This window comes from Micromys minutus (genome assembly GCF_963924665.1).
Source record: "Micromys minutus genome assembly, chromosome: 18".
Taxonomy (NCBI): Eukaryota; Metazoa; Chordata; class Mammalia; order Rodentia; family Muridae; genus Micromys; species Micromys minutus.
The window spans coordinates 22095802-22120941 of record NC_137953.1 but is presented as its reverse complement, the minus strand read 5'-3'; the positions used below and the strand labels follow the sequence as shown (position 1 = coordinate 22120941).

Below are 25140 nucleotides of genomic sequence, written 5' to 3'. Positions count from 1 at the left end.
TTTCAACCAGCACAAATAGCACAGTAGGTTAAATTTCTTGGAAATTTTGAATATGCTTTTTTTTCAATACAAAGATTGGTTGCTCTTGAAACTATGTCCCCAAATGAGAAATTTCTAGATAGACTACTATAAGCTATGAATAAAGGAAATCACAGTTTTCCTTTTGGCAGGTTGAGTAACTTCAGAAGTGGAGACTCAGAATCACAAAAGCTAATGTGTTTTGTCATTTTTTTCTTTGTATAATGAAAATATCATTGCTGAAGGATTCAAACAGCCCAGGGTTTCAGTGGAACATGAAGGGTTCCACTCAACTGCAGAGTCCAGTGACAAAGGCACACTGTCCTATTCATTAATATAGTTTCATTCATGGCCCTTAATATACCTGTTCAGTGTGTGTGTGTGTGTGTGTGTGTGTGTGTGTGTGTGTATGTGTGTGTATGTGTGTGTGTATGTGTGTGTGTGTGTGTGTGTGTGTGTGTGTGTGTGTGTGTGAGAAAGAGAGAGAGAGAGAGAGAGAGAGGAAAATGAGATGGATGTTTGCATGTGTATTCTCTCTGTCTCTGTGTGTGTGTCTCTCTCTGTGTCTCTGTGTCGTTCAAATACAACCAAGTATAGTTTCAAATATTGCTTTCAAATACAACCATGTATAGTTCACAAACCCCCACATAATACGTGAGATTTCTGTTCATCTGTGAAATAAACCAATACACTATGGATTTGTCCAACTACTTCCTAGGGAAACAATAGAGAAGTTCCAGAATGTGCTTTTGTGGCTTTTTGTGCCTTACCAAACAGGATGACAAGCACATGGGCAATGGTATTTAAGACAGGGATTTCTCCCTACTGTGAATGATATTAATAAAAAGAAGAAGCTAACATTCTAATGGTACATGAAAATAAAGGTAATAGCTCTTATGACTTAAATATTCCCAAAACTCATTACTTGAAATCACTAGTAATCACTAACATCACAGTGTTGTGCAGTAGGGTTCTGTATGGGTAATGGTGCCATGAGGGATTTGTGATCCAATAACAGGAAATGAGTAGACAAGTTTACCTCTTCGGTTATACTCACCTTGCAAAACCTCCCCTTCAAGATACAGTAACAATATGCCATCTTAGAACAAAGATAAGATCCTCCAGGATATTAAATCATTACTGATCTCTGAGTTCTGAATTTTACAATATGATAAGTGAATTCTGTTTTTTACAAATTAACCAATTGAATATGTTTTGTTGCTCTAACACATACTAACTATGAGGATATTTCTCTTAGAATCCAAAGATAAGAGTCGGCAAAGCCAGTTAATTATCAAGACTCAGGCCATCCTGTATGTGTGTTCCATGAGTATGTAGAATTATTCTTTATGTGCCTGATGCAAAGAGACACTAAGAAAGATAATTATACTCCTGCAATATAATGCTAAGTACTTGGCCTTTACTTCTATTTAAAAGATAAGGTTTTTAAATGTTGTTTATACCAGTACTTCTCAAATTCATTTGAGCAGGAGCCTTTTAATTACAACATGAAGATTACATTTAATAAAACCTAGTGGTTTTGAGAAATTTAAGAAAAAGTAACAGGTGTAATTGCTAACATCAATAGTAAATTTGATAGGATGTTGAGTCACCTGGATTAGTCGCCTGGAGTGCCTGTCAGAGGTTATGTTGATTAGATAACTGAATTGGAAAAACCAGTCCACTGTGAGTGGCACTGAGGGAAACTGGGGCAGCAGAAACTGGAAGCATCAAGTCACGTTACAAAATACCTAGTCAAGAACAGAGATTAACCGCAGTTCAGTCATGCGCTCTTCCTATACAATTCAAGATGCTAGCCTAGGCTGCCTCAGTTTCCCTCCCATGATGGACTATATCCATGATTTGTGAGTAAAGGAAAACTGTTCTACTTTAAGTTGCTTAAGCCAGAGGATTTTAATCACATCAACATTAAAACAAAAACAAAAGCTAAACCAAGGAATCTGACTAATTTTATTAAGCCCAACAAAGTGACATCTCTGAAGTGTATTTCTTTCAGTGATAAACCACTTAACAAAGCAAAACCACACCATTATGAAAAACAGTCTTGATAATCACATGCATAAGCCAAAGATATAAATGGAAACATCAGATTTGTTTCAGAAAAATGCTGCAATTATGCTCTAATCCATTTGATAGTTTGCCTTTGCTGCCACAATTCCTTCTCATTCCCACTCTGCGGTTGGCTGGCCAATTACAGAGGCCTAGCATATCTTTAGAAAGGTTAAATGAGTTGCCAGGGGTCCGGCAATGCATAATTGAAAAACAAGTGGCCTAGAATTCAACCCACTGAAGCGAGATACAAAACGTTTTGAGCTCATTTCATTCAGCAATTCTATTTCGTGGATAAAAATGTCAGTGCTCAAAGCAGTGTGGTGACCTCATCCAGCATGCTGATGAGACGAGAATAATGCCACACTCCATAACAGACAGGGCTGTCCTCTACACCCAGTCACACTTTCTCCATGCCTGAGCAAATAGGACATATGAACCAGAAACTGGGGATAAAGGTCAGGATGTCAAAGTGGATTTACTAGCAAGTATGAAGTAGCTCTAACCAGAACATGTATGAACTACCTTTGTCTCCATGTTATAGTACCTGTCCTCCATGGACAGATGATTGCTACCATAAGCAATTCTGTTAGTTTCAGCGGAAATATTTTGAAAGGTATCTGCCTCACATATGTTGTAAAATTAGATTAAAGATGAAATATTCTAGTAATTTTTAGACTTCATATGTAAGATAGATTAATTCCAAGCTTGGTGTATGTAGGAATCACATGCTTACCCCCAGAGACTTATCAGATAACAAACAATCTGCTGAATAGAACTTGAAATGTCAAAGCAAAACTAAATATGTATTCTCTAAAGTTGTATGACAAGAAATCATATAACATATTTAAATTTTTTCTCATTTTTTGTGTGTAGACACCCAATAATCCAATAATCAAATAGAAAAAAGTATATGTGTGTTTGTGTGTGTCTGAGAGAGAGAGAGAGAGGCAGGGGGAGAATATGTGTGTGTGTTGCTTATGGATTGTTATTGTGAATTTTCAAACTCATCCCTACACAAGTATAGTTAAAAATTTAATTTTATCATTTTAATAAGAAAAGACTAATGAACAATAAGGACATTAAAATATTATACATCATTCTTCCAATTTTTCATTTATTTCATCATTATGTTTTCACTGATTCCAGAGTACATTGTTTATTTAATGAAAATTAAATACTAACCTGAAATGTTATGAATATATTTGATAATTTTACTACCCCAGGGAGTATGGGGGATCCTTACAGAATACCTAAAAATTAAATTGTTAACAAAATTGTAATAAAGTTTCTTATGGAATAATTGACTATTTATTTTTGCTTAATAGAATGATTATATTCATGATCTATATCATCTATCCAATTTTCATGATCATAGGTTCCAATTTAAACACAACCAGTATTACTTACTTTATTTCATTTCCTAAAATTGTCAAGGGAAATAATCAAAATTGTTTTATGTCCTGAATTGTTGTGTATTGTGAATATTAAAAAAAAAAAAACTAGGGCATATTTTCTGTCATTTTACTTTTTGATAAGAGGCAATACCAGCTATGTTTTTATGGGATTAGAATCAAAGCCTACATCCAAAAAAGTTACTAATAAAATTATTTTTTACTCTTTGAATTTGGGAATAAGACTAATGACAGGCTCATAAACACATTTTAATCGGGTTCTACCTCTATATGAAGATTTTACCAACTTGTTACCCAGTGAAAATACAGGTTATATGTGGAAAGACATTAAAAAGAATATAAGATACTATATGAACAAGTCTGGAGAGCTCAGGTGTGTAAAGACAATAGCTAACATTGAGACTGTCAGGTTAATTTGAAGACAATAGCTAATGTTGAGTGTATACAAGTCACTTTCCAAGAAAGTAGCTTTTAGCTTCTGTTACTAAAATATAAAGAGGTGGTGGGCCTGTTAAATGGTGTAGGTGGAAGAGTGTGTGTGTGTGTGTGTGTGTGTGTGTGTGTATCATTTTTAATCCCTTTAATAAATAACTCTTAAAAACATGTAAGTTTTAAATCACATTAAATATAATGGTAGCAGCTCAAATGAAACCCTATCAATAACATCACACAGTAGTTTTATGTGAAAGAGCAGTAGCAAAAAATGTTAACAGCTGCACAACTAAAACCAAATAGAACAACAATATCAACCAACCAGACACCCCCAGAGCTCTTAAGAATTAACACCAAACAAAGAGCACACTCGGAGGGACCCATGGCTCCAGCTGCATATGTAGCAGGGGGTGGCACTGTCTGGCATCAGTTGTAGGGTTGGCCCTTGGTTCTGAAAAGGTTTGATGTCCCAGTATAGAGTAATGCCAGGGCAGGGAGGTGGAAGTGGGTGGGGCAGGAGCACCTTCATAGGAGCAGGGGCAAAGGGGAGGACATATGAGCTTTGTGGAGGGGAAACTAAGAAGAGGGATAACATTTTAAGTATAAATAGATAAAAATAACCAATAAAAATGTAAAATAAACAATTCATTAAACTATAGCCACCAAGCCTATGTAGCACTTGTTAGAATATTAATCTATACTAGCATTTTTGAAGAAATAAACTGGTTGCATACTCCAGCTAGTGTTTGTCCACTGGCATGCTTAAAGTTGCATTACCATGAGACCTTACAATGCTTTTCTCTCGTAAACAGCTATACCCATTGTCTGAGCTTTGAACAATTGGATTCATAGCTATGTTTGAAAGTTTCATGCTAGCAGATGATAAACCACTGAACCTAGAACTTGAGCAGTAGCAGCCTTGTGTTCTTGTGTCTCAACAGCTGAAACGCTATGGTTATTATTTGTTTGAGGCTATTTCATTTTCTATCGACAAAAAAAAAAAAAAAACCCAGTTCAACACTTGTCAGAGTTAGCATTTATTTAGAGTAATAAAATTGTCTTTAATTTCTAACAAAAGCCATTTGACTTTCTATAGTAGATATAAACCTAGGGCACATACATACTGTAGTCATTTTTTCTCACTAGGAATAATCATTTCCCTTGCTCTCAGTAGCCTACATACATCAAGATTCACGCATTTCCAGCTGATCCATCAGCACACCAAGTACATATTAGCAGATTACTCAGTGTTTTGGAATTATAACAACAAAAGTCCAGTAACCCTATTTCTCTTTATAATTACAGAATTCTTTTACATTTAGAACTTTCCTTGAATAGAAGTCACTAAGATTCACAATTTATCTCCTTGCATGTAAGGGCAATGAAACATCCATGTACAATCAATACAACCATTTAACCCATGTGGTTCTAAGCCAGGACAATGTATAAAATTATCATGGTCTCCTTTAAGTGAAAATAGAATTTTATATGGATCACACTGCAAAAATGTTACTGATATGTCTTTTGAAACAACACAATTAAGTCCATTGTGTTTATCCTTTTGTGAGGTGTTATCATTCTTTAAGAATCATAAATTTTACTGCCACAACAAACACAGAGCAGAACACTCACTGTGTCACAAAGCTTCCATTTAGTTTCATATCTTCCTAATTGTTTTGACTATCTTCAACTGAACAGACAGTACATGGAGTTTGAATGCTTTCAGATAATGTATTGCATTAACAATTACTAAACACTGAAAAAAGAAAACATCTTACTATAAAAATATTCACTAATCCTGACCTTTGATTCTGCCCATAATATACATATTTCTTTTAGAATGACACAACACAAAAGTTTGCCTATGGACTGTGGAGTCTTTGTGAGATCAGGATAAAATGGCTCACCTAGAGGCAGTATATCTCTGGTCAAGCTTGATTTCTGTGGTTAAGAGTTAATCTGCACAACACTGGACATGGCAATCATGCCAACAGGAAGCAGGGGGAATAATTTCGTAATCATTAAACATGCCAAACATGATACTGTTCTTTCTGCCTATGGTTAGCTATATTCTTGTGAATTAAGAGATGATTATAGACTGCAACTGTTTTATTCTGTCTTGAATTAAGGTTTCAAAAATTATTTATATTCTAATGACGAATCTTTCCAAATTATCAATGACTCAAAATGTCCTTCTGACTCTGGAGAAAAATAATTCACACTCCTAATCCTTGGTGCCTCAAGCTTACTTGTATGAAAATGATGAGTCACTATGTGGATAGGTTGATGCCTAAAAGGACAGGATGTGACACAGAGCAATATTATATATACAAGGCCACCCACTCCACAATTGATCATCTTTCATGCATTTTTAAATAATTTTTAAATGTCTGGCTACAACTTTTCAGAACACTTTAAATTTAACTAGAGATTTGCCCATTTATTTAGCAATGGTTGATTTGAACATTAGGCCCAAACAGAACACCATTAAACATCTATAAAAGACAGACAAGCCAGATGTTCCAGACAGATGCTCAGGGACAAGCTCTGCATTGTAAATATTGCGTCATTACTAAACAACACGGAGTCCAGTAACTTCCTTTGTTCAGAATTCTTGGTCCAAGCAGCTCATTCTCTCTGTCAAAAGGGGGAATAGTTTTATCTGCTGTACATAAAACCACTACTAGCTTCTTGTTCGGCCAAAACATATTAATCAGTTTCCACTGTAACAATCAACTGAATGAATTTGTAGCAACTGAAAAGTCTTTACACACAGCACATTGCAGGTCACATCTACCTAATACTGAGCCACTTATAAAACCTTCCACGTTTTATCTCATTAACTGCTTATGCTAGATTGTTATATATAGTACACTCATATTATGTATATATATGTGTGTGTGTGTGTGTGTGTGTGTGTGTGTGTGTTTTATATGTGTAAATTGATATATACATGTAAAGAAACTAAATATTGCACAAAATATAACTAATAAGCAAATAAAGTAGTTTCAGGATATTAAGCCAATAGGAATAATTAAGGACCAGTTTTACACAGATAGCTAACTAGCTAAGAGAGAAACCAATTATTCCATTTAAATAGTATCAAACACATCAAGAGTATTATCCAAAATGTACATAGAGATAAATTTAATGCATGTTTTAAACCTAAACAACTTAAAATTATAAAATAGAGATTTTACAAAACCAAAAAGACGGAGGTAATTTGGAAGAAAACCTTTATTCATGAATAGGAAGAATCACCAATGTAGCCAAAATGGCTTAAAGTTGACATGTGCCACCTTCGCAAACTAAAATGACACATTTTACAGATGTACACAAAACCCTAAACCTACAAGAGTCAAACGTAAGGACTTTAAATACCCAAAGCAAGCAATAACACGAAAATGTCCAATAAGTTAGATATCTGTGTAACACTGGAGGCAACAGAATTCCAGATTAAAAATTCCTAACAGTGCTAGAATAACCAAACCAACATCGTACTGACATAATGTGTGCACTGGAGCGCAGAACTGTAAACCCACAGACTCGATACCAGGCAAGCTTTGCCAAGATTAACAAAAGCTCACAATGGGGAAAAAAGCACAGGGAAACCCTCAATAGGCATCACTGGCAAAACTGAACTGCCCATTCCAGAAGGGAAAGTGGGCCTAAGCCCAAGCACAGCATTCAACACTTGAAAACTCCTATAACAAAGCATAAAGGCAAATTTCATGCCATTGGTCTGAACAATAATTTTCTGGGGAAAACAACTCAAAATCTACAGGTTACAGAGTACAAATACACAGGTGAACTGTGTCAAACTGGCTGCTTCTCCACTGCAAATCAGACAATATCGAGATACAGGAGGCTGTTCGGTGCTCAATAGCAAGAAAGTAAGTCACTGGGTTCAACAATGTACAAAATAGTGTCAGACCCGGAGGCAATGGAGAAAACCAGGAAAACAAGGCTCCTAAACATGGCAGGACCAACACGCATGGGAACTCACACAGCCTGAGGCAGCATGCACGGGGCCTACACAGCGACACCAGATGGCATCCTAGAGATGAAAGCAGAAGTGGAACACAGAAGCCTGCGCCAATCAGAAACCACCTCAATGAAAAACTTGGTTTCTCCAAGCAAGTCTTACTGCGTAAACAAACCATGAGCTGCATGCCCACCAATAGATGACAAAGAGAAAATAAACTCAGTGGCATCTTTGGAGCTTCTCGCTCAGTCTCTCTCCTTCTCTCTCTCTCTCTCTCTCTCTCTCTCTCTCTCTCTCTCTCTCTCTCTCTCTCTCTGCCTCCTTCCCTCCTTCCCCCCCCTCTCTTTCTCTCTAAACGTACAGGTCTTTAGGTATGCATTAGGCTTCCATTTTGTTGTTTTTATGGAATTGTTATGTGTGTAAATGTATGTCTCTGCATCTGTTTGTGTTTCTCATGCTTTTACTTTGACTGATTTTATTATTATTCCTTGGATACCTGTTTGTTTTTTATGAGAGACAGAAAGAGTAAGGATGCAAATGAGAGGAGAGATGGGGAAGAAGTGGGAGGGGCAGGGGGGAAACTATAATCAGAATATACTGTATAAATAATTAGACAAAAGAAACTGGAGCTTTAACTCAGTGGATAGCACGCTTGCTGTCCTGGATTCAGATCCCCAGTCCACATGTGAAAAGCCAGGCATGACAGGACACACTTGTACATTCAACACTAAGAAATGGATACAGTTGGATGCTGAGATAATTGACTGAAAAATTTTCCCAATGTCAACCTAAGTCCATATAAACAGGTTACAGGTGAAAAGAAATGGCAAGATGTTGGCCATAAGTTATATCAAGGGTAAGAGGTGGGGAGGGGATATACTCTTGAAACAACTTGACACAGTTGCTGCAGTTAATAATACACGACTGTCATCAAATAAGAGAAAAAGTCATTTAAGGCATTGACTATGTTAATTACCTTGATTGCTACAGTCATTTTGGGTTGTATGAATTCTTAACATAACATTGTGCTGTTAAAATGTGTTATGTCATAAATACCATTTTCTTTAGTTGTACCTTATTAAAACTGGGGACAAATATTACCTTAAGTATCTCAAAACAGAGATGAAATTATGAAATAATAGGATGGAGAAATGAATCATTGATGATTAGTTTTAAATAAGGAGGCACAAAAAAATGAAGAAAGGAAGGGAAGAAGAAAGTGTGCCTGTTCCCTTATCATTGAAGAAACAATGAGACAGATAACCTCAGAAAGCATGCTGGGTATATCTAAGTTCACTCTTGATTTCCCCAGTGTTCCTGGTCCTTGTGACCCCAATAACGAAGACAAAATGTGCTTAATCCCTTCTATTAGCTAGCTGTCTATGAGTCCTACTGGTCAAATCTCTCCTTCCAAGTTTCTCATATTTTATATACATTCATTTTTTTCTTCTTTCTTTTTGTTATTGTATGTTTTATGTATTTACATTTTAATTATTTCTTTCCTTACTTTTATGAGGATGTTCTACCACCAATATACCCACTCCCACCTCAACATTCTGGCATTCCACTACACTGGAAACCAAGCCTTGACAGGACCAAGAGCTTCTTCTATTGATGTCAGACAATGCCATTCTCTGTCACATCTGTGAGTAGACCCATGGATGGGTCTCTCCATGTATACTCTTTGGTTTGTGTTTTAGTCCCTGGGAACTCTGGAAGGATCTGGTTGGTTGATATTGTTGTTTTTCCTATGGGATTGTAAATCCTTCAGCTCCTTCATTCCTTTCTCTATCCCTTTAATTTGGGTCTATGAACTCGGTCTGATGGTTAGCTGCAAGCATCTTCATCTGTATCAGTGAGGCTCTGGCTGAGCCTCTCAAGAGACTTCCATATCAGGCTCCTATCAGCAAGCATACTTCTTGGCATCAGCAATAGTGACTGGGTTTGGTGACTGCATGTGGGATGAATCCCCAGGTGGGGCAGTCTTTGGATGGTCGTTCCTTCAGAATCTGCTCCACTCTTTGATCCTGTATTTTCTTCCATTGAGTATTTTGTTCCCCCTTCTAAGAAAGACTGATGGAATAGAATTGAAGACCCAGAAATGAACCCTCAAACCTCTGGTCACTTGATTTTTTACAAAGAAGCTAAAAGCATCCAGTGGAAAAAGACACCATTTTCAACAAATGGTACTGGTTCAAGTGGCAGTTAGCATGTAGAAGAGTGCAAATCAAACCTTTCTCATCTCTTTTTACAAAACTCAATTCCAAATGGATCAAGGACCTCCACATAAAACCAGATACACCCAAACTAACAGAAGACAAAATGGGTGAAAAGCCTTAAACACATAGGCACAGAGGAAATTTTTCTGAACTGAACACCAAGGATTTATGCTCTAAAATCAAAAATCAACAAATAGGACCTTATAAAATTGAAAAGCTCCTGTAAGGCAAAGAATACTGTCAGTAGAACAAACTGCAACCAAAAGATTGGGAAAAAAATCTTTACCAAACTTATATCTGATAGAGGGATAATATCTAATATATATCAAGAACTCAAGAAGTTAGACTCTAGAGAACCAAATAACTGTATTTAAAGTGGGGTGCAGAACTAAACAAAGAATTCTCAACATTCATTATTTCTTACAAATGGGCCAAATGGGGTCACTGACAATCCGCTTTAAAAATAAAGGATTATCTGCTTGTTTCTTTTTTACTAAGATAATTTTATTTAGAATCTGAAAGTTGAAATAAAATATTTCAAATTTTATTAGAAAAAATTCAATTTTATTTAAACTCTGGATATGTTTAGCATCAAGAAATATGGCCACAAGTACTGGCTTTTATCTGAGTACTTCTTGGATGATTATAGATATCCAGAACTTCATTGCCAAATTGGGCTTTATTAGCTTTCTGGTAAAATAGTGGAACTCTGAGCTCCCTCATTACATAAGAAAGGGTCTTGGGCACTTAGCACAAGCTTTCATACCTACCAAATGACCGGCATACTATGAAGATCAACCATTTAATCACAAGCCCACTGTGTTTTATCTGAATTTTTCTACTGTGATTTCTGTTTATGGTTTTATTTTTATATTAGAAAATTTTAGGAACCTGTAGTTAATTCCTTGAGGAGAAATATCTGCAAATGTCTCATTTTGTAATCTTGGTAGATTTCTACTTTAGAATATTAAAATGAGGACTGGTATTTTAAGAGGTAGAAAACAAGTCTGAGTTGACAAAATGTACTGTTTTTAATAAACTATTTGAGACTTGTATATTTTAATATAGGCAAATTGGGAAATGAAATGAGATGTGCTTTCTGGCCTTTATACATTCTGAAGGCATATGTTTTTCCATCAACTCTAGTTTTGGACAATTCAGTCTATAGACAAAAATAGGTATGTACTGGTGACATGCTAAGCAAGCGATACTGAGGATAGATGTGTGCAAGCATCATCAGATAAATCCGGTCGCTACAGGAACCTGATCCCCACTTCTTGTCTACAAATTGAACATTCTTCACTGTACAATCCAAAGTTAATTTTAAACTGAGGGTCTCTTGATGGCCTTCCTTTCATGCTATGGTGCATGTGTGTGATCATGTATTTTTCTGACAAGCGGTTCTCTTGTTTTTAGTGGATTGTCAATGAACCTGCAATTCTAGACTTCTTGATACTAATCTGGTGTCTCTTTTATTTTCAACTGTGGTAAAGATAAACATATGATTACAATTTCAAATGAAAAATAGGCATTAATATAATGCCACAAAAAAAACAAGATTATTATGAAAGCATATTACACTCAGAGCAAAGCTGACGTGATCAGTCCTGTGTTCACATCAGCTGAGCACTTCTCTGAATGCTCCCTAGATTATCTGGGGTTACATATAATTGCTCTAACAATGGACCTGGCTGTGAAAAGTACATCATGGACTTTCTAGTCATTTGTTATTGAAGTTTATTTTGCCACTTAGGATAACTGAGATAGAGAAAACCCACAGTATTCTGCCCACAGATGAAAGTATCTTTCTTTTGGGTTTCACTTCAGAATCCTTTGATTACAATATTTGGATCACTCAATAGCCAAAGGTTTTATACCATGTGTATGAATATTAATACTCAGAAAATTGTTGTCTCTACATTCTTTCTATCCTTAATAAGCACATATTAAGTTCTGAATTTAGTAGTTAGGAACTAGCCTAGTGATATGCAGTATCAACAAACAAAATATGTATTTACATTATGGTAACACCAACCTAGACAAGGAAAAATAAGCAACATACTCAAAATAAGTAAATTATTTATTTTAGTACAATGACTTTATCAAACAAGAACAAACAAGAGTAGAAACGCTAAAATTTTTATGGGTCAGAATGGTTCCAAATTTAATTAAGTCAGGCATTCCAAGGAAGGTGTCATTTAACAAATACCCAGGAGAAGAGAGCCCAGAACAAAGTGTAGGCTTTTGGGGAAGAGCATGGGAAGGGGCAGGACCAGGGGAAGCTGGAATCTCTCAAAAAAACATAAAAGGACATGTGACATAAAAATGCAAAATTCATCCTACTGTAAGATCATAAGGTTTATGAAACATCTTCCAGGGAGCTTCATATTCTGTTCCTTTGACATTTAGTAAGAAAATTATACCTAGAATATGTCACTAGAACCCCAGATTCATCCAGAAGCCGATTTAAAATTCTGAAAATGTAAAAATCACCATCTGAAGCCATGATCTAGCTTGGTATGCACTTTAAGTCTCCCAGTTTGCAAAATCGTGCTCAGTAACAAGTTGTTATGTGATATGCAAATATGCCATTTAATAAAAGATTACGTCATTACAAATAAATCAGATGAAAGATCTTCATTCTGGAAATTTAGAAATTACTCATGCAGACATTTTCTACTTCCATAAGGAGGAATTCCAGGAACACCCTGTATATGAATGCAGCCATTCTTTTTGAAATGTCACTGGTCTCTTAGGGTTTACTACATTGTTCAGTTCTATAGCTTTCCTCCAGAAACTGAAACAATCAGCGTACAGTGTGCATGACATTTCCCAAGGAAAACAGTCCATCAAAATAAGAACCCTTTAAAGGAAGCCCTTCCTCACAGTGCACATCAAACGCAGGCTTTCTTATGCATGCAAGGACCATGGTGTCCAGCATTATCAGTGTAGCATAAAACAGGCAGCCATACCTTGCCCATCTGGTCCTTCTTGACAAAGCCAGTGGCAGCAGCAATGTTCCCAGCTCCCTCCACTGTCTTCTGAGCTACTGCAGTCACACCAGTCACCACTGCCCCTCCAACATTTGTCACTTGCTCTTTGGTCTTCTCAGCCACTTAAGAAAATCAAGAGTGACAACAGGTTAAAAAATCGTGGTGTGACAGAGACTTGACCCATTCTACTTCCAGCAGATGCCAACTTCTATAGACACATATACCAGAGGTAACAGGAGTATGAAGATACAAGACAGCATGGTAGACATGACAATCCTTCAGTAGATAACCAGACTTCTGTCTGATCCAAAGCCTTTATCTACCTGTTTAAGCAGTGACCCAGTCCCTCTATTATAGTTTGCTCAAATGTCACAGCCTTTTGCTCCCTCCATGGCCCTTGCTCATTTTTGGAAATATCATGCTGACTATATCTCAGTGGCAAAGACTGAGAATGTTACCATGATTTACCAAATGTCTCCCTATCTCTATCTCCATGTCTTGAGTTCTTTAAAATTATAGGCAGAATTGTCTTGTTCCTCACATACTGAAATGGAATATACATATGCATATGCATGCACACACATACATGCACACACACACACACACACACACACACACACACACACACACACACAGAGGGGGTATTGGATCCCCTGGAACTATAATTACCAGTGTCCTCTGCAGTGACAGCCAGTGCTCACAGCTGCTGAGCCCTTAAGTAACCCCACCATTTATTTTGAAGCAACTTCAAACATGTCTTTCAGTAAATCAAATGAAATGTGTTCTTATATCCCTGCTACATGACACATGTATTGGCAACTAAAATAATATCATAAAGTCAAAATGTCACATTTCAAAATGTTTTTCTACCTTTATACTGAAGGATTGTCTGGTTGAGAAATTATCTTTTCCTTGTATTTAGTAAGTAAAAAAGTTACCACCAGAGTTTCTTGGTTATTTTTCTGCTAAAGAAGCTAAAGGAGGGCCTCCTGCTTATTTGTGTAAGCATTACTAACAATAATAAAAAAAAAATTGCTGGGTAGGTGTGATGTACCTTTTACATCCAGTACAATAAACCATCAACTCCCCATCTATTTCCATATCAAGGTGATTACTAGAAGCATTTATTTCTAAAATTGAACATGGGGTTTATATTAAATAATACTACTCAATAAATTAAGCAATTTATTTATATGTCATAGTGAGAAATAGTACTTCCTGCGACCTCTTTTGACAATGCATTTATTCTTAGCGAGACTAGTTGTGACAGTATATTTGATATTGTATATTCCTGCCAGGATTCTTATCTGGTAGAACAGGTGGTACACATTGCCCACAATCACATCTCTGTGTCCTTGCTTTTTAACAGTGTCTATCATAGCGTTTTGAATTACTAGATTTATTTGATACAGTTTTAAATATTGAAAGGAAGTTTCAGTAGTAAAAGTTCAAGACCCCTGGGTTATACTATGACTCTTTATTTACTGTAGGTTACTTCAAATTCTTTAATAGACTAAAAGGATACAGCATGTAAAAAATTGTCAGCATTATAAAACTCTGAAAACATAAGCTTGCTAAAGATTACTCTCTAGAAGATATTTGTAAAGGTTTGCCTATTGCATAAGCTTGCCACACGCCTCTTTTCTCTCTTACTCCTCCATCCCCTATCCTATTTCACACACAGCGGAAAACCTTATGCTTTATAGCTTGTTATTCATGGAATATTAAACATTTCCAAACTTGCTGATAAAGAATGTTGCATCCTCAATATACTCTGAATCTCACAATTTCTTCTCCCTCAACTATGGACAGGAGAACATTGTTGCTCTAGGTGTGGCCCTCATCATAACCCTCTCTACCTGTCTAATCTCTGAATTTTTACTACAGTCATGCTTAAGTTTCAGCCTGCAGAAACCAATCAGCCTGATTACTCTCTCACTATCTGCACTTTTTTTTTTTTTTTTTTTTTTTTTTTTTTGTGGGACAGCAACTGAAAGAAGTCATCACTACTGTGAACTTCCAAAAGGGTCTTGTTCCGGAGCTTCAGTTTAGCGTTCCCATCCCTATTGCTTATCAGTGTGCAAAAAGGGATGAGTTGTTTTCTTCCATGGATGCCAAATGTTTCTCAGAAAAGGGGCCAAATTAAGACACAGGTTGCCACTGTGAGATGCTGTATGATCCAATGTATTTGTGATATGGTATAATGGCAAGGCTTCCTGATCAAATCAATTACGTTCCTAATAGGTCTCTTCCCATTGATAAAGGTCTGATGCATGGCAAATGCTCACTGGGGAGTTATCAATGGCCAAGCTATAGCAACTTGGTTATATTTAGTTTTTCTGCTTTGACATTTTTTGTCTTATTACTCCACTGTTTCTTTTCCTCCCTGCAGTCACTTCATTGTCTTTGTCACATTTTATCTCTATTATTTATTCCTATAAGTTTAATCTTTATTATTTCAGTCTTACTGCAATTTTTTTGAAATTATGCCAGGTGGACATAAATGCAATAAAAATACATAGTTGTTTTATATAAAACACTACTAAATATATTTTCTTAAAAGGATCCTTAATCTCAAAAAAAATGTTCTAAGGAGTATAGTTTATGATGCAAATACTAAATACTAAATAAATGTTTACACTGAGTATTTAAAAAAGGAATAGCATCGCTACAATTTAACTTATTTAGCCCACTACCCAAAAACTAAACTATTAGAATTAAGTATCGTGGACAGATTTAAAGCCATCCTTCTCAGCCATTAGAAACTTTGGCTATAAGTTTTTAATCCATATTTGTCTATTTAAAACTACTTCGTAAACAATAAGCTTTAAATGAAGCCAGCATGGACGGTACATTGGTGATGCCTGTAAACCCATCACTTAGAAGGTCAGAGCACAAGCCAATCTGTCCTATGTAGCAAAACTCAACATACCAAAATAAAATAAATAAAAATAGATTCTTAAAAAGTAAATTAACCCATGTTCTTCTGAAGACAATGGCTTCTACAGCTGTATCTTGAACTATGTGCATCAAGTGCACTTAGTTAGCCTCAAGGCATTAGGGACATCACCCCTGGATAACAGACAACAGAGCTTACCTGTTGTCACTCCATGAACCACTCCCTCCTTTGTTTTGGAACCTAAAAAATAAAGAAATTGAATGTATAAATATTAAACTGCCCTTGTATTTCCAGTAGCCAGTTAAAAATTCTTAATATTCAGAAGTTTATGTTCAAAGATAACCTCAGAAGACAAACAACTGCCAATCACAGTCAGAAATCACAGAAGAAGGAAAATCTTTCCACCACAGAGGAAAGCTAGCACAGGCCAGTCCAGATTGAGTTCAGTAGGAAAGACTGGAGAGTGTGTAGTGTGTAGCTAGTTGAGTTATTCAGCAGTATAAGGTCCTTTGCTGTTCCAGTGGGGTGACCATAGACACCAATTGGGCACTGTGTACCTCAAAAAGCTACAAGCTACAATGGTTGATGTCATAAAGATCTGACACATGTTGGAGACAACAGATACGTGTAATTTGGCCACATAGTGTAAACATGGATGGGAATATCACAAGATATGTCACCGATAGGTAAACATTTTATGCCTTTGTTTATCCAATAAATGTAAACATAATTTTCTCTTAAAAATATAAAGATCTCTCACAAAATATAATGACTCATTACATGACCTTTGCTTGATGCTTTATATATCGATTTACAGAGAGAAGGAACGAGGAGATAAGTTGGGATAGCAAGCATCTCTGTGCTGACCTGAGAATGCTGTAAAAGGAGAGCAGAAACTACACAATCCACAACAGAGAAAGAAAAGAAGGTATCAGTGTCTGCCCCACCTCTGGTACAGATTTCCCTCACCTCATCTCTGAAGCAGCCATTCAAAACCCATTTCATATACATAAGAAAATTAAAATCATAGTTAAGTGATTTGCCTAATTATAAGTAACAGCATGTTACAGATACTTTCAAACTAGGTCTGTATGTAAGATAAGAATTTCTATCTATGCTGTGTCCCTTTACTGCCCAAATAAATGACTATTGAACATTTTATTAAAGGTAACATTGTTAACCATTTTTAATAACAGTCTCTTTAAGGCTGAAAATTTCTGTATAGTAAACACCTTAGGTTAATTTGGGGGGGGGGATATTTAAGGTTCATTTGAAAAACTCTGGTTTTGATTTATACCCAAGTCTTTTCTACCAGGCATCCATTGGTGAGAATCTGGGCTGATTCCATAACACTTTATGGTCAAATGTGCATGGGTACACAGTAAATCACTTTTGTATGCTGACTCTGGTGAACACTCAGAAATGGCATGGCTGGAAATTATATTTATAACTTTTTGAGAATTCTCCACACACTGAGTTTCGTAATTGAGTTTTACTCAGTAATGAAGAAGAATGGAATAATGCTACATGTCAGGAAGCAGACAGATGATCATGTCTGAAATGACCCAGCTCACAAAGATAAACATGGCAGCATTTTCTCCCACATATGCAATATAGAGTGATAAAAATGATAGAAAAGCAATAGGGCTCTACTAAAGGTGTGGAGAGGAAGAGCAAGAAAGAGAAAACATAATGGAAGGGGATTATTATCAAAATACACACACAAATCGCAAAATGTTGTATATACTTACATTAACATGTCCTTGTAGAATGGTACCATAAAAACTGAGTATACACAACAGAAATAAAATATCAAGAATACTAAACAAGGCATGTGGCTATTAGTCAAATAATTAAATATCCTGTGTCTTTTCTAAGTATGCTGGGAAATTATAAAATATTAAAGCTAATATTTATCTTATGTTTGGTAGATTTAACTTTTGGCAAAAACAATGTGTTAAGTAGTTTCAACAATGCTTGCCTTCTTCCCATTGCATAGGCCTTACAGGGTGGGTATCATTTTCATGTCCAAAAAATAGTGTGTGTCTCAAGAGTCCACAGTGGTATAGGGAGAACAGGGCAGTAGGAACAATGGAGAGCTGGAATTCTGATCCAAAAGCAGGAGACCAAGAGGACACTGGGGACTATTGGGTAGCTTGTGAAGCTTCACAGCCTCTCCCTGTGGCATGCCTCCTCTAGCATGGCCACAATGAATAATCCTTCCCAGACAGTAACACTGGCTGGGACCAGGCTCATGAGACTTTGGGTGACATTCTTATTCAAACCACCCCAACTCTTCATGCCATGGTCTGAGTCTGATAGTTCTTTTAGCATGGGGTTGAGAAGGCATTACTTTCTCTGAGAACATGACTTCTGGTATGTCAAGACACTCAGGGTATACTTACAGATTTACCTCCAGACCTCTAACTTCATACATACTATCTAGGACTACACTGGAGACTGCATCTGCTATCTCTACTTGACAAACACTAACCCGCATAGGAGGGAATTACTAATTCCAAAATTATTTAATATTCAATTTACATTTCTCCAACCTGAATAGTCAGCTGTTTCTTCTATAAAGCAATTGCTGCCAGAAATTTTTTTTTTATTACTTTGATGTGATTCACCTCAGTTGGTAGTTTTTGAGATGCATGTCTATAAAATATCACATGGATTGATCATCGGGGTGCAAGACACAGTACACCCACAGGTGTTGCTCTTTGTGGGAATCATGTAACAGATGAAAAGTGGCAACTCACGGACAAATTCTGAAAGAAATAGTTTAATTTAGTCCCCAATTATAATTTCATTATTTGATTTTGCAGGTGAAGAGCTAGCAGTAAAGTTTGTACCTTGAATAATTACTATTAATTTATGCACTGCAATAACAGATGATTAAGTTGTGTTGTTTGAGACAGATGCTATTAAAGTCATAAGAGGAAATGGTGAGAGGAAGGGCACCCTACACAAACTCTAGTAGAACAGCTTTCATGAGTGAATTCGTCTCTTCTGTATTTTATCTTCACCCCCAACAATTTTTAAGACCATGACTAAGGGAAAGAAATGCACACTGGCTGGTCCCTTGTCTGTCTTCTGTGACATAGCAGTACTGGATAATTTGACATTTGGTAAAAACCATGAAATGTCTCTTTAATGAAATATAAGTGAAAGTCTTCAAGGCCCTGTATCTCAAACCACACCTCACTTTTGCTGTACTAATTATCAGTTAAGTTATAAACAGTAATTTATCTTCAGATTACAGGTGAGCTCAAAGTGATAAGATATAGCAAAAAAAAACAAAAAGTAAGCATCAAGTGGGAAATAAGAAGTAAGATATGGAAGCTGGTGGACAATATAATAATGTGTTCTCTGAACCCTGAAGGGTGCCCTGCCCCCACCCTGTCTTGTTTTTTGGGGGGTGGGGTGGAGGAGGAGTGGGAATATCACAAGGACATAGACTGGAGAGAGCTGGGAGTTTTATCACTGGTTTATATGCTGACTACATAACCACATGTAGTAAGTGTCTCATGTAAGACTTAAGCGCCAGTAGAGTAATCAGTAGTTTTATCTTGTCTTTGAGAATTAGGATTAAACAGAGAAATGAGTGTTACCCCTGTTATCAGTAAGAAGTGGTAAGAGTTGCTGGCCCGCTCAGTTCTCCCTCTAATTGTTGGTTTTGTTAATTGGGTAGAATACCCAATATAAAAATAGTCAAGATTTGACAACATGGACTTACCAAACTAAAGGATAATAGTGTGAATGTATCCATATTTTTCTATACTGAATAAACAATGTAACAATGTAAATAAAAGTGGTATAACTAGAAAAAAAATAAAATGAGTTAGATGTGTGACCACTGCTGCTCACCAAGCTGTGAAATGGAATTTGAAGGTGAGTTTCTTCACCGTGTTTTACTGCAAAACTACCATGAGGTAATGAAAACTGTTTGACTTTCAATTCAATTTATAATTATACATCACACCATTGAGACTGTTGATTATGATACTAAAATATGTTAATTAAATTTTCTGTGCAAACATCAGAGAGAACCAGCACACTGATTACTAGGGCAGTTCTTCAATTTCTTGAAAGGCAGTTGTCCAGAGCACTTGTTATTAGAGATGAGACGAGACTTCTGCCAAGCCTTCTCAGATGTAAGTGCTGAAATTAAATTTTTTTGTCTTCAATTACTTCTACCCTTTCATTTTTAGTCTTCTGTTTTTCTGGTACAGGGATAGAACCCAGTGCTGCATGCTGGCAGACAAGCAATGGGCAACGGGAGCTATGGTCAAAGCCCGGATTATTCCTAATCCTGCAGTTTAATTATTAATCATAGTTTCATATCTTGGATGAAAACTAAGAAATCATGTCGGCCCAGTAACTGTTCAATTGAACAACTTCTGTGACAAGAATCAAAGTTACTAAATATGAAAGTGCACAGCAGTTACTGCCTTAACTACATAACATTAGAACTGCAAAAAGATTGCATTTTTTTATGAACTGTGTGTCAAAAGGGAGGGGAGACTTAAAAATATTAAGTTACCTCCTGAAGATGCTAAAGGTAGACATCCCGTGGCATGAATTAAATTTTTTTCCATCCAGAGTCTACATGCCTTTCACTTTTCTAGAACCTCTGGGTCAATAAAGACTGAAGCAGAGTCACACTGGATTCTGCACTTTAACAGCCTAGTTGATTATTTAAACAATAATCAATATAATCAACAGTACAGCTGATTATCTAAGACGGATTTTCTAATGTGTGCTTGAACATTAGCAGAAGTTGACAAATATCTGAACTCTCATTCTTATCCTCACACATTCCTCTTCATCCCAACATGTATGCACACATTCAGCTTTTAATTAGACCCCAGAACATAATCAGCAATTGATTAATTATACACATATTAAATATAACAACAGACATTGATAATTTTAATAACATTAGACATATTAAAATTACACTTTCAATATAAGGCCCTTACAGAGAACAACAAAATTAGCCTTTGAAAACTATAATCATTTTATTTGCCCAAACTCACAATTAACAATAAAAACAAGTAAACGTTCTACTTGATAAATCCACTTGGATATCAAGATAAATATACTAAATTAATATTCAATAACTTCTAAATTTGCTTAAAATTACTGATCTACAAAGAAGAAAAACATTTTTTAAGCAACTGAAGTAAAAAAATTTACTCACAAGCCGGTAATTGCAGAATGTGAAAGAATTGAGCCCCCCCAAAATCTACAAATTACTGCCTTTATATTCTGAATCCTATCTAAAACATTACATTTGACAGTTCATTTTAAAATAATACTCTATAATTAGCTCCCTGACACCCTCCTCTTACAATATTCACTTCAAGACTTTCTGAAAGGGTGTTCTAAGTGGAAAAAGAGAGAAAATATTCAATGCAAAATTATTCTATGAAGAACGAGGAGAGGTGATCTGCTAGAAACTTCAATGAGAAGGCATACTCATGGAAATGTCTGCAAGTGTCAATTCCCCAATGGAGTATTGGAAGGTCAGCATGCCTTCCCTCAAAGGCACTCTGGATAGCAACTCTACCACTTCTCCCACCTTTTCTGGTCCTTTTCAGCCTGAAGGCTTACTCTCCTGTCTTCTACCAAGTTAGATGCCTCCTAGGGTGGAAACTGCTCAGAGAAGGAAAGAGAGGTAGATGAACCTTGCAACTGAACTGCCATGTAAACCTGTGTCTCTACTGGGGGTCAGTGTGTGCATCTGTCCCTTCCATCGAAGTATCGGACGGTATTTGTAAAGTTATAGTCAATTTAACACAAAGAAAAGGTGTTGTCACTTCATCCAATGCATACAGTCAGGCACTAAGTAGCGACCCCTTACTGTTCCCTGTATGTGTGATCTCTGACAGGTGAGCTACAGAAACGTCTCTGGGCTTTTTTGAGCTCCTGCATCCGCACTGACCAAGTGATCCCTAAAGGGAGAGCCAATGTAGCTTTCTGTTTTTTTCTATTTGGGGGCCAGAGTAATTGTATTTTAACCATATTCAAAATCATGCAAAAGTCTTGTTTTCGACATTATAATTCATTAAACTTAACAAGTATTAGCTATACTGATAATGAAAGAAACCGAAGTCCCATGAGTACTTGCAACTCATTTTATTTCGCTTCGGTTGGTTATGGAGTCTCATGTAGCCCAGACTAACATCAAATGCACTGTGTAGCTGAAGATGGCCCTCAACTCCTGATGCTTGGGCCTGCACTTTCCAAACGCTGGCATTACAGACAGGTGCCACCAAGCTTGCTGCCATAAACGTCTTTGATTCATAAACACATTTCTTGGTTATTTTTTTCCATGGGTTGCCAATTTTAAAAATACAGTTTAATCACACACATAGAAAGGTGAATAAAAACCCTCCATAAATAAGAAAATTAATTTTTCTGAGGAAAGAAAGCATTGTCCCTGTTTGTTTCAGGGAGCTAATATGCAGGCTCCATCCACTCACCTCCCCCTAGCTGTCATTCTTCTGAGAAACTGTGATGCACACGAATCAGAAACCCCCCCATTCATTAGTCACAGTGTCACTACCTACCTACATAGAGGACTCCCTCTTTTGTCTTCCCAGCTGCCTCTGCCACACCCTGTTTGGTTTTCTCAGCAGCAGCCACAACTCCCTCCTTGGCCTTTGAAAGTCCTTTCATGAACACATCCATGGCTAAAAATGTATTTGATTCTTCTCCACACTAGAGAAGACAGAACACATTCTGAATTAGAAAACTTGGGTAAAAGGAAATAAGGTTTAAAACAGCTAGAGAAAGAAATGAAATAGAAGGGAAAGAAAGCATATATATATATATATATACATATATATATATATATATATATATATATATATATATATATATATATATAATCAGAATGCACACCCCCAACCCCCACCTCAACTTGGTGTGTGATTTCTTTTTATTTTTTTATTTTTTGGACTGGGCAGTGTTGCTTGATCGTGAGCTAGTTCACTCAACACTAGTAAAAAGTCATGCCACTTAAGGATAGGATGTATCCAGATGGGTCACTTGAGTATTCTTACACATTTCAGAAGTGGAGTTACAGAAGGGGAGATGGGCATCTCCCCCATGAAGTTCCCAGGGCCCAAAGGAGACATCCAAAGTAAAAAGACTATTTAAAAAAGGAACTGGGGTGGGGGTGGGGCAGAGATGGAGCAGGGGCAAGAGGAAAAAAGACCCAGACAGGAGTTAGTCTTTGGAGAAGAAAGGAAGGAGAACTGTTTAATCCATTCGCAGGCCAACTGCCTGCAGCCCAGCCTTTCTAATCTTGCAAGACCTTCCACCCACCACTAGCTCTTCGCCTGCTATCTGCCCAGAGCAGGCGCTGTCCATACATTTGAGCACTCTCCTTGGAGCACCACCCAACCAAGAAGCTCTGCCCTCAGCTGGACTCCTCTAGAAGACCCTGCACTCAGTGCTCGTTAACCCCTTATCACCTGTTGCCCACTGTCCTCTGCACTTCTATTAATCATTGGGCAAATGCACCCTTCTTCCTCTATAGAAAGAAAATGAAATGCCCTCGGGTTAGAGCATAAAAGTTGCACGCTCAAATTCCACCCAATGCCCAGCCCTCCAGCATCCAACACTCAACACCAAACACCCTAGCGTTTCCGATTGTAAAAGCAGATGCCACAGGCAACCTGGCCTTTTCCCTCGGGCTTTGAGAGGATGGAAGGGCACGTCTCCAGCGGAAGGAAAGCCAAGTGATGTACTTTCCACGCACTGGCCCCGTGCCGGCCGCCAAGGTAATGGTAGTTTGTTTCCTCTAGGTGTCTGAGCTTTTATCTGGGTCTCCAAGATCCCCAGAGCTGCTGCACCTACAGGTACTTACCGGCTTCCGCAGAATTCTGATTCCTCCTCGTTCCCCCCAATCTAATTTCAATGCTAGAGGGATGGAAGGCTCTGGGCGGAGGGGCAGGGGCAGGGGGAGCACCTGCTGGTCTCCTGCCGTCTGCTGCCGGGCGCTCTGGCTCCTTGGCTCCTTCCCGTCGCCCCCGCAGCTGATTTGTCAGCGCCTCTCCCCGCCCCTCGCCTGCCTCGTGCCTTCCCTCATTTTCCTAGGGAGGGGAGGAGATGGATGTGCGTGACGTGGCTGTGTGTGTGTGTATCAGGAGCACGCTCCCCGGGAATAGGGAGGAGAGGATGGCCTGAGCCTCACCTACAGTTCAGGGGGCTCTCCGCTCTATCGTGAACTTGAGCTGGTGTCTTTCCAGCCCCATCCCCCTCCTTCCCTGCCAGAACCTACTCTCAGTTCCTCTAGGCGACCCCCCCTCCTTCAGGACGAGCCCGGACGCGGACACCAGAGGGCTGGACCACCTGAAATGGTCTGTGTGCGGAGCCAGGCAATGGGGAGGGAGCATACACCCTTTTGAGTTGCTTTTGTTCACAGGACCTGAGCTTTGCATTTATTTTAACCCCCTGAAGGAGTCTAAAAGGGTTCCGGGTGTGAAGGGGAGCCGACTAAGGAAGAGTTACAGGTCGAGGAGGCAGGGGGATGCTCAGCAAATCCTCTTTCCCACTCCACTATCACCATTTTCTTTTCCACCAATCAGCGGCTGCCAGACGCTGATTTTTTTTTTTTTTTCTCCCCCATCTGTGGAGCAAGGAATAAATATCCCCCAACCGTCGAAAACCAGCTGCCTCAAGGTTTTTTTGCACTTGAAAAAGTGGCTTACTATAGAGAACTGGGTTGGAAGGTAGCGCCTGTGGGATTGACCCTCTGGGACCATCACAGGCAATTTCTTTCTTATCCCCTACTTAATTGCAGATTTTGCACACCTCTTACCTTTCAGAATTCTGGCTGAGTGTAGCTCCAGCTCACGCACACTTCTTCCAAGCCCAGCATAGGCGCAGACACAGGCTTCGAGACAGTTCCTGTGTTACTTAACACATTTCCATTTCTTTCTGAGATGAGCACTCTATCGCTGTTTTATAGCTGAGTAGATTTGAGAGCCAAGCTCCTCCCCCAGCAGGAGCTTTTTCATTTTTCCTTTCTTGTCTTCTGAACTTGTGTTGGGCACTGGAACCTAAATCGAGCTTTTTAGTGTATTTTAAAAAA

At 37.7% G+C, this 25140-nt stretch overlaps 1 protein-coding gene across 1 annotated transcript in view; it reads right to left on the bottom strand.

Moving 5' to 3' along the window:
- SNCA (synuclein alpha) overlaps positions 1-24034 on the bottom strand; it is an 82857-nt gene extending 58823 nt beyond the window's left edge. Inside the window, exons 1-4 of the mRNA XM_080931862.1 lie at positions 23914-24034; positions 22610-22760; positions 16230-16271; positions 13112-13254 (exon numbers count right to left, since the gene is read on the bottom strand). Coding sequence (XP_080787988.1) covers positions 13112-13254; positions 16230-16271; positions 22610-22730 — 306 coding nt within the window. The 5' untranslated portion in view covers positions 22731-22760; positions 23914-24034. The remainder of the gene's footprint in view (positions 1-13111; positions 13255-16229; positions 16272-22609; positions 22761-23913) is intronic.
- Between the last annotated feature and the right edge of the window lie 1106 nt (positions 24035-25140).